This window comes from Rutidosis leptorrhynchoides, chromosome 6 (assembly GCF_046630445.1).
Source record: "Rutidosis leptorrhynchoides isolate AG116_Rl617_1_P2 chromosome 6, CSIRO_AGI_Rlap_v1, whole genome shotgun sequence".
Lineage (NCBI taxonomy): Eukaryota > Viridiplantae > Streptophyta > Magnoliopsida > Asterales > Asteraceae > Rutidosis > Rutidosis leptorrhynchoides.
This window is the reverse complement of record NC_092338.1, coordinates 67,314,953-67,329,292: the sequence shown is the minus strand read 5'-3', so window position 1 is coordinate 67,329,292 and position 14,340 is coordinate 67,314,953. Positions and strand designations below refer to the sequence as shown.

Here is a 14,340-nt window from a genome sequence, read left to right as displayed (position 1 = left end):
TATGGTTAACATGAGATTATGATAAGTAAGTATCTCCATAAGTATATTAACAATGAGTTATATACATATAAACAAGACTACTAACTTAAGGATTTCGAAACGAGACATATATGTAACGATTATCGTTGTAACGACATTTAAATGTATATATATATCATATTAAGATATATTAATACATCATAATATCATGATAATATAATAATTTAACATCTCATTAGATATAATAAACAATGGGTTAACAACATTAATTGAGATCGTTAACTTAAAGGTTTCAAAACAACACTTACATGTAACGACTAACGATGACTTAACGACTCAGTTAAAATGGATATACATGTAGTGTATTTAGATGTATTAAAATACTTTTGGAAGACTTCAAGACATATATCAAAACACTCATACTTAACGAAAATGGTTACAGTTACTTTTCCATTCTTTTCTTTCATCAAGAATTCTAGTCGTATTCTTACCCGTATTATACACAGCTTCAAAACGTACTTACTATGAGTATATACCAATAGGAACTAGCATGGGATTCCACTCTTGATTATGTCATGTATGACTAATCAATTTTAACTTCTACCATGAGCTAGTCAACTAACTAGAACTCCTTTTAACCCCACTCACCACTCACCAATTACCACTCATCATTCACTCCATTTCACTTCCAATTCTCATTCTAATTCTCTCTCAACACACACACACACTATTATGAACGTATTTTTCCAGTAGTTAATCATCATCTTCATCAAAAATCACTTCAAGAATCAAGCTATAATCATCATAGGAAGAACACTTCAAGAACACTTCAAAAATCCCTTCAAGTTTACTAATTTACTTCCAAGCTTTCTAATCCATTCCAAGTAATCATCTAAGATCAAGAAACCTTTGTTATATACAGTAGGTTATCTTTCTTATTCAAGGTAATATTCATATTCAAACTTTGATTCAATTTCTATAACTATAAACTATCTTAATTCGAGTAAAAATCTTACTTGAACTTGTTTTTGTGTCATGATCCTACTTCAAGAACTTTCAAGCCATCCAAGATCCTTTGAAGCTAGATCATTTCTTGTCACTTCCAGTAGGTTTACCTACTAAACTTGAGGTAGTAATGATTTTCATAACATCATTCGATTCATATATATAAAACTATCTTATTCGAAGGTTTAAACTCGTAATCACTAGAACATAGTTTAGTTAATTCTAAACTTGTTCGCAAACAAAAGTTAATCCTTATAACTTGACTTTTAAAATTAACTACACACATGTTCTATATCTATATGATATGCTAACTTAATGATTTAAAACCTGGAAACACGAAAAACACCGTAAAACCGGATTTACGCCGTCGTAGTAACACCGCGGGCTGTTTTGGGTTAGTTAATTAAAAACTATGATAAACTTTGATTTAAAAGTTGTTATTCTGAGAAAATGATTTTTATTATGAACATGAAACTATATCCAAAAATTATGGTTAAACTCAAAGTGGAAGTATGTTTTCTAAAATGGTCATCTAGACGTCGTTCTTTCGACTGAAATGACTACCTTTACAAAAACGACTTGTAACTTATTTTTCCGACTATAAACCTATACTTTTCTGTTTAGATTCATAAAATAGAGTTCAATATGAAACCATAGCAATTTGATTCACTCAAAACGGATTTAAAATGAAGAAGTTATGGGTAAAACAAGATTGGATAATTTTTCTCATTTTAGCTACGTGAAAATTGGTAACAAATCTATTCCAACCATAACTTAATCAACTTGTATTGTATATTATGTAATCTTGAGATACCATAGACACGTATACAATGTTTCGACCTATCATGTCGACACATCTATATATATTTTGGAACAACCATAGACACTCTATATGTGAATGTTGGAGTTAGCTATACAGGGTTGAGGTTAATTCCAAAATATATATAGCTTGAGTTGTGATCAATACTGAGATACGTATACACTGGGTCGTGGATTGATTCAAGATAATATTTATCGATTTATATTCTGTACATCTAACTGTGGACAACTAGTTGTCGGTTACTAACGAGGACAGCTGACTTAATAAACTTAAAACATCAAAATATATTAAAAGTGTTGTAAATATATTTTAAACATACTTTGATATATATGTATATATTGTTATAGGTTCGTGAATCAACCAGTGGTCAAGTCTTACTTCCCGACGAAGTAAAAATCTGTGAAAGTGAGTTATAGTCCCACTTTTAAAATCTAATATTTTTGGGATGAGAATACATGCAGGTTTTATAAATGATTTACAAAATAAACACAAGTACGTGAAACTACATTCTATGGTTGAATTATCGAAATCGAATATGCCCCTTTTTATTAAGTCTGGTAATCTAAGAATTAGGGAACAGACACCCTAATTGACGCGAATCCTAAAGATAGATCTATTGGGCTTAACAAACCCCATCCAAAGTACCGGATGCTTTAGTACTTCGAAATTTATATCATATCCGAAGGGTGTCCCGGAATGATGGGTTAAACCTATAACTCACCAACATTTTTGTTGACGTTTAAAGCATGTTTATTCTCAGGTGAATACTAAGAGCTTCCGCTGTTGCATACTAAAATAAGGACAAGATTTGGAGTCCATGTTTGTATGATATTGTGTAAAAACTGCATTCAAGAAACTGATTTCGATGTAATATATTTGTATTGTAAACCATTATGTAATGGTCGTGTGTAAACAGGATATTTTAGATTATCATTATTTGATAATCTACGTAAAGCTTTGTAAACCTTTATTTATGAAATAAAGGTTATGGTTTGTTTTAAAAATGAATGCAGTCTTTGAAAAACGTCTCATATAGAGGTCAAAACCTCGCAACGAAATCAATTAATATGGAACGTTTTTAATCAATAAGAACGGGATATTTCATTGTGATACACTATGACCCGACCTAGCTTGTTAGACATGTATTGACCAACATATGTTCTCTAGGTTGAGATCTACGCTTATTTTGCATTCCGAGTTTCGGTCACATTTCGGTGAATGACCTTATGTGCTGCTAAGGTGAGTTTCATTTGATCCATTTTTACTAATTGCTTTTGCAATCTATATTTTGGGGCTGAGAATACATGCACTTTATTTTAAACGCAATGGACACAAGTACATACTAAATTCTACACCGAGTTTGAACCAAAAATTCCTTAGCTTTGGTAACTAGTAACTGCCAGTTATAAGAACTGGTGAGCGCGAATAGTTGTATATGGATCCATAGGGCTTGACATCCCCGTCTGTTCCAGGTATAGAAACCCTAGCCTGAACTATAAAACATACGTATACTATTTGAGTTTAGTACACGTTGGATTGCGTGTATTGTACATGTTGGTTGCATGTATGTTAAAACAGGGATACTTATTATAACGTTAAAGCTTAGTTACCAAGGTGCTCAATCTTGTAGAATATTTTGATAAACGTTTCTGGATGAAACAACTGAAATCTTGTGATCCACCTTTATATACAGATTATGCGCAACATTAAAACTATGAACTCACCAACCTTTGTGTTGACACTTTTAAGCATGTTTATTCTCAGGTTCCTAGAAGTCTTCCGCTGTTTGCTTATACGTTATACAAGCTATGTGCATGGAGTCATACATGCTTTATTCAAGAAAACGTTGCATTCACAAAATCATCACCATGTATCTTATTTGACTGTATTGTCAACAAATGTATTGTTAAAAACTATTATATGATGTGATTGTCTATACGTAGAAATCATCAGATGTCGAAAACCTTGAATTTATATATTCATTTATGGTGTGCCTTTTCAAAAGAATGCAATGTTTACAAAACGTATCATATAGAGGTCAAAACCTCACTATGAAATCAATGAATGATGTACTCGTCCAAATGAATTTGGACGGGTCATCACATTTCACCATAGAATTACTAGTCTAACGGTACCTAAGTGTATCTCTCTAAACATAAAGTGGAAGTGAACATTACCGGCTGATAATGTCCTGCTAACGTCGGCAATTTTGTCATTTTCCTATTATTATTTTTATATTTGAAAAAAAAATTACTACCTCGTGTCGCAACATATAAGAAAAAATCAATCAATAGAAAATAATAAAACAAATGGATTATAATATCTAATGGACAAAAAAGAAATCAAAACCAGTTTACATGTATTGTTGTCATCTGTGTTGGGGCCACATATATATTACAGTACGTTATATCAGACCATGAAAACCAACCAAGCATTGCTTCAACGGTACCCGGCCCTTGTGATCCCATCGGTCCCACATATGTAAGTGTTGGAAGAATGACTTCACGCAGGCTCGAATCTGGGCGCTGACATATTGTGGTGATTTATGGGTGAAGGTGTTTCGCCAGGCTCCAGTGGGCTACGGGGAACCGCTGGATGGGTTGACAAAGTCAACACAAAGCTTGCATATCCCTGCCGAAACATATGTTTTTTTTTTTTGGAAGAATATCAGACCATGAAAACTTGATCCTAAAATTCCTTTGGAATATACCATGGAAGAAGGCAAGATTAAGAGGATACTTGACGTTGTTAATAGGAAAATGAATAGTAAAAGTTATTGCATAACATCAAATCTCTTTAAAAGCTGGTACTTTTCCTGTTTAGACTATCCAAATAATATTTACGTACACAGCCATCGGATTATCCAATAACCGTTTTGTACAATTATCCTCTATAATATACCAAAAAGCTTATAGTCGTGCTATATTGAGGTGTTTTACATACTTAAATCAGAACGTTCCTGTTTCCAATCTTAATCGAGCATAACAGAAAGCTCGTGTAACGAGATCAAGTAATAGTTCTAATATTTGATCATTGAATTCTCGTAAACCATACAAACATTTTTCACGTAAATTTATTTTATTTAACTAATTACATTTGGTATTTTGATTTTCATTATCATGATCCTCATGCAGAACTCTCACTACCCAATACCGTTAACAAGATTGGGCCTAGGGTTTTTTGACATTTAATTTGCGGACGTCATTACTTGTAACTAAATTTTGGCCTAATTGCATGTGTGAGAGAATTTAGCTATACATCTAAAGATCACTTAAACCACTAGAAGATGGTCTAATAGTATTAGTTCAAATTCCACTAGTAACACATATTGAGGTGATCGTAGAATGAGGCATAAAAGTTCAAATGATAACCCGGTTAAGTCGCTTACATCAAAGTAAAAATACTTGCCCTTCACAGATAACTTGAATAGAGAAAGCTTTCATCCGTTTATCTGTTTACGTAATCAGAGAAAGCTTCATTCGTTTACCTGTTTAGGTAAGAATCACTTAAACAGTGGGTTAAACGTATTAAAAAAAAAATCAAACAAGGCGGTTTTAAGTGACCATCAATTTGTCATTCAATTTTAGCCCATATTGATCTACCTTATGCCACCATTTTAAAGAACACTAATGAGTAAATCAAAAGTCTTCGAATCGGATTATGTGTGTGAATCGTATATGTGAGAACTGTACATATATGTCTGTATTTATGTATTAAAGATGTTAAGTTACACGAAAAGACATCATTTTCTTTAATTTCCAATGGTTACTTGTATTCCTACATGTTATTTGGTACAAGAAGTTTACCTAATTTTCTGGTAAACAATGTCATATTAAACTTGTATTTTAAGTAATAACAAGTGTATACTATTTTATTAATTATCCTAAACTTACTTGCATACAAACGAGATACTGGCTTTTTATTAATTAAAAGATATCACGAGGTAGATAAAGAGTTAACGTAGTTGAACAAATTAATACATTTGTAACTGTTAACTAATATGACTGAGAAGAACTTAATACACTATTTACTTTTATTCAAATAACAATAACCGTAATTAACGTACAATATAAGATAAAGAGTACTCTCAATGATCAAAACAAGTTCTATATACAAGATTTAATTTAACAAAATATGGACTTACCTGATTTCGATACCGATTTCATCTTCACTAACCCAAACCCGTTGTTTGACTGATATTTATGATGTTGCGATTTCAGTTTGAGGAGTTCGATTAGAACATTTTGTTCCAAAGAGGGAACTTGAACCTTAATCTTTTCCATTTGCTTCTAGCCAACATTGGATGCAAACCAAGAATATGTTCTGGCATGAAATCATGTCTTGTCAATATACCAACGACAGGCAGTCTCTGCAAGAGAAAACGACAGACTTTAAAAGACGCATTTAGCGTTTCTGGATATAAAACCTGTTACCAAACCCATTTTGCCACCACAAATGTCAACTCGTATTCAAGCAAGCACAAATAAGTTGTGACGATATGCATTACCAATGTTGTAAAAGTCGGTCGAGTCGGCCGACGCGTCGTTTTTTAGGCATGACCGACGCGTGGTTGCTAAAAAGTCGGTCAACGGTAAAAAATCGGTCAAAGTCGGTCAACGTCGGTCAAAGTAAAAAAAAATATTTTTTTATTTTGTAACATTATTAATAATTGTCAATTGTTCATGTTTATTGAAAATGTAGTTTATATTTTAATATTCGATTTCTATATAATATTATATATAAATATATTTTTTAATAAAACTATCTTAAAAAGTCAACGTTGGTCAACGCCCGACGCGTCACTGTTGCGTCGCCGTCTCGACCGACTCGTCCCTCCAAGGTCTCGACCGATGCGTCACCGACTCGCGTCTTTTACAACCTTGTGCATTACTGATAATATGATATTTGCTTAAAAAAATAATGTCAACTATAAGACCAAAAATATACTCACTAAAACCCAAGTACATTTCAACAACTGCTCACGTGAAATGTAAAATAAAGAGACTTTAATAATGTAACAGAAGTGTGACAATGGAAGGGTTCTATAACCCAACCAAGTTGCACCGACAGTAAGGTACAATCTAGTGAAGATCTGGGTTATACACTGCCGTTAACGGGTCAAATGGTCAGGCGGGTCTACCCAAGTGTGTTCACAATGAATACAGTATGTATTTTGATCATGTTAAAAGTCTTAATTACATATACCCATACTAGAAAATACTCGTATTGAATTTTTAACTATTAACCAACCCGCCCATTTTGTCACATCTTGTATAAACTAAAGAAACTGAACATATATAATAAAGCATCAAGCTTACCCCAGAAGTCTTGGGCACCACCAATAAGTGTCGTAAACCGACACCTCTAAAAAGCGTAAGAGCCTTTGCGAGTGACATAGTCTCAACAACCGTATACGGTGACGCATTCGTAAACGGATGCAAGTCAACATACATCTCCATTTCTTCTTCGTTAAGTTCAATATCTTCAATCTTTTCGGCTTCATTAAGACCCTGTTTTGCAAAATCACTTGCTACAAATTGCTCTGCAACATCCACATTACTTAAAGTTGGACCCACCAAAAAAGCTTTCTTCTTTAGTAATGTAATAAGATGGTTTCTTAAAATCAAACCGTACAAAACTGGAGCTTCGGAATTCGGCGGCTCGTCAACAACAGGAAACCCGTTATGACCCGCAGTTTTGAGAACGTGTACAATATTACCCACGAGTTCAACCCCGTTAAATACACGAAGTGGGCCCGACACAACATCGCTAACAGTTAGTTGCCTCATGTATGGTTCAGCGTGCGTTTCTAAATAAGGAAAGCCTTTCAATTTCATTATCTGGTCGTAGATATTCGCGTTAAATGCATCAGCTACCGTTTTGGAAACAAGAAGAACCAGCATTATTAATGGTAACAGAAGTAAGTTATTAGTAAGTTCTAGAAGAATAACACATAACGAAACCGTCATTCTCATCGACCCGCCCAAAAGTGAAGCGGCACCCAAAACGGCAAATAACCCGTGGTTAAGATTTGAACTTGACCCGATTAACAAACCAACGAGTCGCCCGTAAGACGCACCGGTTACGATTACGGGAATAAAAAGACCGACTGGTGCTACGATACCGTAACTAAAGATGCTGAGGAAAAAGCAAGTGATGAAGAATATTAGTACCGATGTGGGGTGAAACTCGGTGTCGGTGTCTTTACTAAAGAGATTTTTTATTGCATCATCGTTTGTGTTGAAAAAAAGACTTGCGAGTTCGTTGTATTGATCGGGCTGACATTGGAACTTTTTGTAGTTGCCTGAGCGGCCGATTGTGGGACAGGGTTCTGATGCGCCAGCTGGACAAGGTTGGCACGATGCGAACCATGGTAACCCGAATAAGAGACAGGATGTGACGATGGAAACCGTGCAAGCCAGAAGTATTTTATAAACAGTGCCTTTCCTGGAGTAACATAGGTCAGAAATTTATAATAAGAGATAATTAAATATTTCAATTTTCAATAAATATGATAGAAAGCTACAATATCAACAATTCCATAACAAATTTAACATTTGGGAACTTATTTTAAGTAAATTGTTTGACTATCCATTACCTGTATCAAAAATATAAAAACTGGAAAATCTGACCCATTTACTTTTAACGGGTCAATCCGAGTAAAATTTGATCTCTGACAGGTAGAATAAACAGAAATGAGCCCACAGAGTCTCTAATTCACAATAATTCCAAAATAATTTTGATCAAAATTTATATTATGGTTGAATTAACAATAATTTTGTAATCATAGATTTGACACACTACCTATTTGAAAAAACTCCAGTGTTTTGGGTCAACACAGCCTGATCCAAAATTATTTGACCCCAAGAAGTTACACAACCAACCCAACCGACCCAACCGGCCCAATCTGCCTTTTGACCCCAAAATCATATGACCCCAAAGAGTGAGCTTACTCGTATATTAAATTGTAAAGTCGAAGTACTTTGCCCAGTAAAAAATTGTACAAACCCCCTGCAACGCCACCAATGACTCCGAGAAGAAGAACCGGAGGTACATCGGTTAGATGATACGATATATCTTCTGACGTAACATCAAATATTATCAAACCACCAGTGCCAAACAGTCCACATTTTCCACTCAAACACATATCAGTCAAACCCCGAAGCAATATTGCAACAATGGCAGTCGAAAAGAAAGCTCTCCACAAAAGCGCACTTCTCCACCTAAAGAACAATACAAAGAAACATAAGTTTTTTTGAAAAAAGTTTATTTTTTAATTTCTGTTATGTCTGAACGTAAGTTGGGTCAACGTATACATTCATAAAGATTACCAGGATGCCATTTCTTCAAGAGCAAAAAGTACACCGCCAACGGGGGCACGAAACGCAGCGGCAATACCAGCAGCTGATCCACAAGTTACAAGATCACGTCGGTCTCTATCGTTATTGAAAAATCTGAACCATCGCCATGTCAACCCGTATTTCTTTGATCCAGCTTGAGATGTTAGAGCTGCAATGCATGCACCGGTATGCACCATGGGCCCCGCCTTGCCAACATTTAGAGATGATGATACTGCTGCAATGCTGCCAACAATCTGTCAATAAGTCCACATCACATCACATGTAATATATCTATATAATATAACTTGATATATAAATGGATAAAAACAGTAAAATATAAACAATATGACAATTCAAGCAATATTCTAATAACACAATTTTTAAGGAAATTTTGCATTTATAAGTGCATTCCATGATATATTCATAGACTATACAATACAACAACAACAACAACAACAACAACAACAACACCAACACCAACAACAACAATACCCAATTCCACTAAAGTGGAGTATGGGGGAGGTTAGATGTAGACAGTCTTTCCTCTACCCTAGAGTAAAAGGGAAGTCATTCCTCCACCCACGGATACCTATCGGTCCGCGGGTAGAAGAAGTCGTCCCTCCCTATACTAGAGGGCAGAGAGGCTGCTTCCTAAGGACCTCCGGCCAGAAGAACCATGAAATCCGTTAAGTGAAGTAACTAAATGCAAGTAAAGTAGATAAAATAGAAACCTTACCATGGAAAATGTAAAGATAAATATAGCATGTAACAAAGTAAAGTAATAGAACATATAGGTGAAATATGTAAGTGTCAAATATGCAAGTATAACAAGCCATGTATGTATAATATGTGTATGTAAACATGTAGGTGTGAAGCATGTAGGTATAATATGCATCATAAAACATGTAAGTATACTATGTATGCATAAAGACATGTAACATGTAAATACATGTAATTTAATGCGATATAATGTAATGCAAAACATGTACCGGTATAGTGCACTAAGGCATGTAAATAAGTATAATGTAATGCACACAACATGTTGGGATATGCTACAATAAGTATAAGTATAGTATGTGGAAAAAAAAAAAAAAAAAAAAAAAAAAAAAAAAAAAAAAACATGGTAATACAAACATATATGAAGCAAAAAAGCAAGTAGGCAAAAAGGCATACGATAGAAATATATAAAACTAAAAAATAAATAAATAAGAATATAAAATAAAAAATATATACAACCTAGTCATCAATCCTAATCCTATACAATACAAGGATAAAAATCAAGATTACAAAAATCGCTACTTGGGAATTACTCGGTCAGGACTTTTTAGGAGTACTCGGACGTTGACCAAGTTTGACTTTGACTGATTTTGACCAGGTTTTGACCGATTTACCGAGCAATCCCGAGTTTTGGCTGAGTTTTGACCGAATTTTGACCATTTTTGACCGAGGTTGAACGAATACTTGGTGAGTACACTCCGAGTTCAAAAAACGAGTACTCGCCGAGTAATTCCGAGTTCTGCAACACTTGTTTCAAAATTTTAACGAAACAAATAAATCAACAATTAACATTCTACGTAAGTTGGAGCACATGTATCGAGTTATAAAGAAGAAAAAGAGATGACGAGATATTCGTGCATTAACTGCTGACATCACCTTAATTAACAAGGTTCTAAATGAAAAGATGGCAGGAGCATCAACACCGTTTAAATAAGCCTTCACTTCAGGTATGCCTGATCCAGCAGTCTCGGGAGCTATTAAAGTTGTTATCAAACAAGCAAACAACGTAAGCCCTAAATTCGCTGCTGCAAATATGAGAAATGCAGCCCAGTACCTGCGACAAATATGAAGTGAGTAGTTGTTTACATGTATAAAGTTAACAGTTCTTGTAACTAATATAAGTGTAATATCACAATTCACAATATAATAAATTTATGAGAACAAGTGTAACCTGTTTGATAGCATCATGTTAGAGGTAATAACAAACTTGACACCAGCAATATTTTCAATAGCTAGGTTATTGAAGAAGCCAATGAGACAGACAATGATACCGATAAGAAAACAAAGAACCCATTTCAAAGATGTGTACTGGAATATCTGGTTCTTGCTTCTGCTGCGCCAATCATGCTTGAAGATATCATTCTCAATGATCCTTAAAAAAGAAAGAAGAAATAAGATACAATTAATTTAATTAGCAACAATACTATTCGATGTGTACACCTGCTTGCATTGATTTATTTGTTGAAATTCTTATACACGAAATAATTGTTTTATACAATTGTATGTACTGAACTTTTAAAGTAACGAAATCTCCATTAGCTACTATTCTACGTAACCTGTGACCCTTCATCGAGAAACTAGTAAACTTCCAATCATTCGACATTTACTGCTGATGTGGCAACCATATAACATGACACGTCATCAAACTGGCCAGGTTATAAGTAGTTGAAGGTCAGATACATACAGTAGTAACAAACTGAGGGGGTGTTTACGGCTGTTAACTTCAAAGCCTTGTGCTGTTAAAAACCTAATAATAAGTGCAAACATGCTTATTATTTCCGTGTTTACTACACCTAAAATAAGCAATTAAGCAGTCTTCAAAAGGGTGTTTGAATTTGCTTATTATTTTAAATATTAGGAATCAGCCAACGCACACTTAGGGTGCGTTTGTTTGCCTCTTAATGGAATGATTTTAGCGATGAATAGCATTTAGCATTCAACGTGTTTGTTTCTGACCTCTAAATGACATATGTTCAAGTGTTGAATGGTTCAGAATTCAGTCTTGAACCATTCAGAGTTGAAACACTCTCTTAACCATTAAGCACCTAATTTTTTCTATAATATCCTTCTCAAATCATATCAAAAACGTTAAACCAACAAGTATATGGTATTTTTATTCATGTAACACGTTAATAAGGCACTTTTACTCAATTCACATCGTTCATTTAAAATGATTATCAAACCGCTTATTTTCATTCAGAACAAACTTTATTCAAAGGCTCTGAATGCTCTAAACCATTCAGATTCTGAACCATTCGACGCTAAATCATTCAGTTTTATCAAACTCACTTAAATTAGCAATCCCAAACACCCCATAAGCAGTTAAGCAGTCTTCAGCAGCATGTAGGTTTTTTATTTTTTTTCAAAATTCAATTTGATTGTATATGTATATGAGATTCAAACTGACAGTGATTTTGGACCTATTAGTGAAGAATTAATTGGCTCATTTTGGTCCAGATCATTAATGTCACAAACATATTACTAGTATTATCACTCAACTTAATTATTATTATAATTTAATAATTAATATTTAATATTAAATATTAATATACTGAAGAAACAAATAATATAAATTGAGTGGAGTAAAGAGAGTGAGTGGTTACTCATAATCGAGACTTTCAATAGGGCAAGGATTGGATCCAACGATGGCAATCTGAGAAGTGGTGTTGGAGGTTGATCGCCGGAGGTGAAGAAGCGGCGCCGTAAGTGATTCTTCATCCGGCGCCGATGATAATCCGTTCATATTTTTACTACTACTGTTAACTATTACCTATTGTTATTGTTGATTGAAGTGAAACCGCATGACGACATACCTCTATTCCACTGCTGCTATGATGTGGTATAATAGTGAGTGAGTGACTGCTTATGCTATACAGAATTGTTGTTTTATTATCCATCCACCTTAATAATCATGTTAAATTTAAGAGTTTTTATTCTGAAAATAGAGTAAGGTTCTTCTTAAGATTTTACAATATACTTAAATGACTAATATACTTAAATGACTTGTAAATTACTACTACCTCCGTCGACAATTGAACTGGGACGGAGGAGGAGGAAGTAACTTTTATATACCTTTTGACACGGAGAATTATGTTGATTTTTAGTTTTATGCTCTGTCGTTTTGTACGGGTTAAAGTATTCGATGAAATTACGTTGGTTTGAGTTTGAAAGCAACCTACTATCTATCGGTAGGCGAAAAAAGATTGTTATTAGCTGTTTCGCCTATTGATTCTATTCCGTAGCAACACGCGAACCATTTGTTAACTCGTTTTAACTATACACAAAACTATTACTATTCGTTATTATTTCTTGAAAAGATTGGGAAATAATTTTGTTTTTGTATTGTACTTGATTATTAAGAGTTCGGTGATTCGGGCCATGAGAGTCTTATATGAGGTGTTAAGTTCGAATCTTGTTACTACTATCCTACTTAATTTTTAATAATCAACTTCCCAATATTTTTTATGATAATCAAAATTCATTGATAAATTTCTTAAACATAACCTTTAAATTGTGATTACAAAAAACTCTTTATTTAATTGGGATTATCTAACTTATTTGTCACATGTCGTATATCTCTCTCTACATTCATGTTTATTTATATTTATATTCATATATCACATAAATTATGCTGATATCTGATTTTTAAAGTGAATAATAATACTAATAATCTTTATATTAGTATGAGGTGTCAAAGAATGAGAGTATGAGGTTTTGGAATTAGTGAAAAATACACTAACAAAATATCAAAATAAAAATAAAAATAAATTTTTTAAAGCAAACTCATATATCATACAATTATATTTTTTCTACACACATGATTTTCGGAGAAGTAAAAAAAGGGAAAGAGAAGGAAGCAGCATAATGAATGATATTTATCATTCATCAAGCTGCTTCATTTCTTTTTGTATCACTTGAAATTCATCTAACACGCATTATGATTATGATTTAGATTGCATCTAACTCAAAATTAAACCATCTTAAAAATAGTTAGAAATGAAAATGTTAAACATAACCCTTAGTGTTACACTTAAGATTATTATATTTATGTTTTTAAACTTGGTTGAATTAATTACAAAATATAAATATACATTTTTAATATTGACTTTCCTATTTAATTTTAGTATTATGCTATTCATGTTAACTTTAAGTTCTAGATATGAAATTAAGTTATATATGATATATGATATGATATATATGATATTCATAAATACAAAAATAAGTTTAGTTTCCTTTTATCAAATTACAATCAGAATCGGAAATGAGCACGTACAAGGCATCTACTTGTACATGATCAATAATTAAAGGGCCTATAATTTGTTCTAGCATGCTTCTAACTTTTTTTTTTTTTTTTTTTAAAGAATGTCCTTAATCTAAACTTCAAAGAAACATTCCAGCAACAATGTTTTTACTTATTAA

The 14,340-nt window shown here is 33.3% G+C and overlaps 1 protein-coding gene across 1 annotated transcript; it reads right to left on the bottom strand.

The window, feature by feature from the left end:
- Nucleotides 1-5,809: 5,809 nt before the first annotated feature.
- On the bottom strand, nt 5,810-12,863 carry LOC139855912 (putative chloride channel-like protein CLC-g). Its single transcript, XM_071845150.1, has 7 exons — nt 12,525-12,863; nt 11,093-11,293; nt 10,798-10,975; nt 9,136-9,398; nt 8,758-9,027; nt 7,123-8,251; nt 5,810-6,173 (listed from the first exon to the last, which is right to left on the bottom strand). Exons 1-7 carry the CDS (start codon nt 12,662-12,664, stop codon nt 6,039-6,041), a joined length of 2,316 nt encoding a protein of 771 aa, XP_071701251.1. The 5' UTR covers nt 12,665-12,863; the 3' UTR covers nt 5,810-6,038.
- Nucleotides 12,864-14,340: the final 1,477 nt, after the last annotated feature.

Bases quoted from the DNA above. Each gene is read 5' to 3' on its own strand.
- LOC139855912 (XM_071845150.1), bottom strand. From the start codon at position 12,664: ATGAACGGATTATCATCGGCGCCGGATGAAGAATCACTTACGGCGCCG. The intron at 10,976-11,092 runs GTTACACTTGTT...TATTTGTCGCAG, and splicing joins AACATGATGCTATCAAACAG to GTACTGGGCTGCATTTCTCA. The intron at 6,174-7,122 runs GTAAGCTTGATG...TTTCTCTTGCAG, and splicing joins TGGTGCCCAAGACTTCTGGG to AGACTGCCTGTCGTTGGTAT.